At 37.9% G+C, this 2,710-nt stretch overlaps 1 protein-coding gene across 1 annotated transcript; it reads right to left on the minus strand.

Moving 5' to 3' along the window:
- Window positions 1-1,974: 1,974 nt before the first annotated feature.
- Window positions 1,975-2,710, minus strand: LOC110116118 (protein PELPK1-like). The gene has a single exon (XM_028692003.1). It carries the CDS (start codon window positions 2,683-2,685, stop codon window positions 2,149-2,151), a length of 537 nt encoding a protein of 178 aa, XP_028547836.1. The 5' UTR covers window positions 2,686-2,710; the 3' UTR covers window positions 1,975-2,148.

Genomic DNA, 2,710 nt, shown 5'->3' on the forward strand with positions numbered 1-2,710 from the left:
TGCTGAGTTTAATTGTAAGAAAGCCAATCTGTGTTTAATTAGGCTTAATTAATTATAAAGTAGTTTAGTTGGTGGCTTTCAGCTGAGTTTGGTTTGACGCTTGGCGAAACTTAGCAGAAGAGAGCGAGAGGACGAAGAGGTGTCTGTTATATATGCTAATTTCGTGTTAGCTCACCATCCTAAAACTTGAAAAAAAAACTTGGAAGAGGATATACAAAGTTGTCATCTTGGAATTTGAGGGTGGATGGGTTGATAGTTTTAGTTCTTATGATAAGCTAGCACCTCATATTTCATTAGACTTTTTCTCTCTGTTTTTTTTTTTTTTTCATTGAAAGATGAAAGTTTTGGTTTGAAGTAATTGTGAGGACTTGAAAATGATAACGAATTTGAATTTAAATCAATTTTCTCATACTTAATTGATTGATATGTGTTGCGTCCTGGAATATTCGCGGCGGTAGAGAAATATATAGTTTAACGTCTTAGCGTTGTACGAAGATCCAGCACACAATCAGATAAGTGAGAGGATGTAGCATTCATAAGTGACATTTGTGATGACGTATCAATATGAATCGTGAGGCAATATTAAAATTGAAATTTTTTGGAATTAAATTCAAAATCACATGAACTTCAATTTCAACAAATTTATAGTTGAATCGATTGTCTCAATGAGAAGAGCCCAACGGTATCAAAGGATGTCCAATCTGAGCCCAAATGAATTTAAATCAAATACTTGAAGTATGATAAAAAAACTTCAATTAATAATTGGATGACCAAATGAGCTCCAAATTGGTCATGCTTAAAGTCGAATCGAGCGGCTTGACGAGATTAAGCCACTGAGCCCTATATCACTTAATGTTGACATTATCAAGGAACTTAATTGTTGACTAAATGCTTCATAATCAAGAGAATTAATATAGGCGGTAAAATGGAGTGTTTTAGATTGTTGTTCATCTCAAAAAGATTATAAATAAAACCTCATTCTCAACATGAAGGGGGAGGAAGAATAGAGATAATTAGAAAGATGTCTCTTGCATTTTTTAGTCATCATTACCGACGACCATCCCTAACTATTGCGGCTAACAATCACCATCACCCCTGACTATCATCATCGGAAATTGTCACCATCTCTAGAATATTGACAAGATTTAACCTTGCTATTGTGTATAGTTATCTGCCTGTGAACACCAACTTTTTATACTTCTTATTGGAGAAATTATGCACTATTGTTGAGTGTTACCTATCCCTCTGTGGACAATTGATTTATGAAATCTCCCTCAAAGAAAATCAGGTATCTATTTAACCCACATCTTCTTCAACAGTAAAGAAAAAATTTGATTCTTGCATCAATTAATATATAGTGAATTTTTCAACTAGCTAGGCTCTGTGATTTTTTTCCTTTCCAAAAAAAAAAAAAAAAAAAGTCTATTGGAACACCTTAAAATTGTCTGAATTCAAAACTAATTTTTCTTAGGCACACTATAAGAAAATGAACTATTCCGGGCCATTTTCTCTGCAAATTCATGCTCATAGAAAGTTAGGATGACTATCCTGTGATCAAAAGAAAAAATATATAATCATAATAATAATATTTCTTATATATGTGCTTTATTGATTTTCATGAAAATATGAGAATGAGTAGCATTGGTCACTAGCTGATAAAAGGATAAAAATGAATAATAAATACGCAAAAGATGCAAAATATTTTTCCGAATCGGGTCGGGTTCGGGTCCAGAAACCTGACCCGTTTTTAAAAACGGGTCGGGTTCGGGTTGACCCGAACAGTGCCGGGTCAGTTTCGGGTTCGACCCGAACCCGACCCGTTGACCCGAATTGACATCCCTACTCGTATGCCCTAATAGGATATCATCTAACCTTAAACAATTTTTTTTCTCTTTTCTTATATAGCTTATAGAATTTAGAAGATGGTAGTTCTTTATTAAATAAATAAATAAAAACTCAAAAAGAAAGAAATAATAGAGTCACATCAAATATATTAAAGGGAAGAGCCAAATAGAAGTAGAGAAATAATTATTTGGAATGCACAGCAGAGAGATCCCAAATGAGCATAAGCAACAACGATCCAATGATCAGCAACAAAAGACAACAAACATCAAAGTTCAAATGACAATAACAAACATAACACACACATCAAGGATGGTGGGGCTCTTCCGGCTGCTGGTGCGGTATCTCCGGAACCTCCGGCTTGGGCAGTTCATGAGGTATCTCCGGCAACGGCGGCAACTCTGGCTTGGGGAGCTCATGAGGGATCTCTGGCAAAGGTGGCAACTCTGGCTTGGGAAGCTCATGAGGGATTTCCGGCAAGTGCGGCAGTTCTGGCTTGGGCAAGTCATGTGGAATCTCCGGCAACGGAGGCAACTCCGGTTTGGGTAACTCGTGAGGAATTTCTGGCAGCGGAGGCACCCCCGGTTTTGGTAGCTCGTGCGGAATCTCCGGCAATGGAGGCAACTCCGGTTTGGGTAACTCGTGAGGAATTTCCGGCAGCGGAGGCAACTCTAGCTTTGGGAATTCAGGTAAAGGAGGCAATTCTAGCTTTGGCAGCGATGGCTGCTCTTCCTTCGGAGTACTTTCTTCTAACAGAACTCGAGCGGCATTGCAAGCAGAGTTGCCTAAGAACATGAGCGCAAGAAAAAGAGAGCAGATGATCATCAAAGATTTAGAGGCCATTTTGAGAGAAGATTGGAGAGCCTGG

Source organism: Dendrobium catenatum, unplaced genomic scaffold, assembly GCF_001605985.2.
Source record: "Dendrobium catenatum unplaced genomic scaffold, ASM160598v2 original_scaffold_101648, whole genome shotgun sequence".
NCBI lineage: Eukaryota > Viridiplantae > Streptophyta > Magnoliopsida > Asparagales > Orchidaceae > Dendrobium > Dendrobium catenatum.

Excerpts from the sequence above, each read along its gene's own strand:
- LOC110116118 (XM_028692003.1), bottom strand. The coding sequence starts at position 2,685 with ATGGCCTCTAAATCTTTGATGATCATCTGCTCTCTTTTTCTTGCGCTC.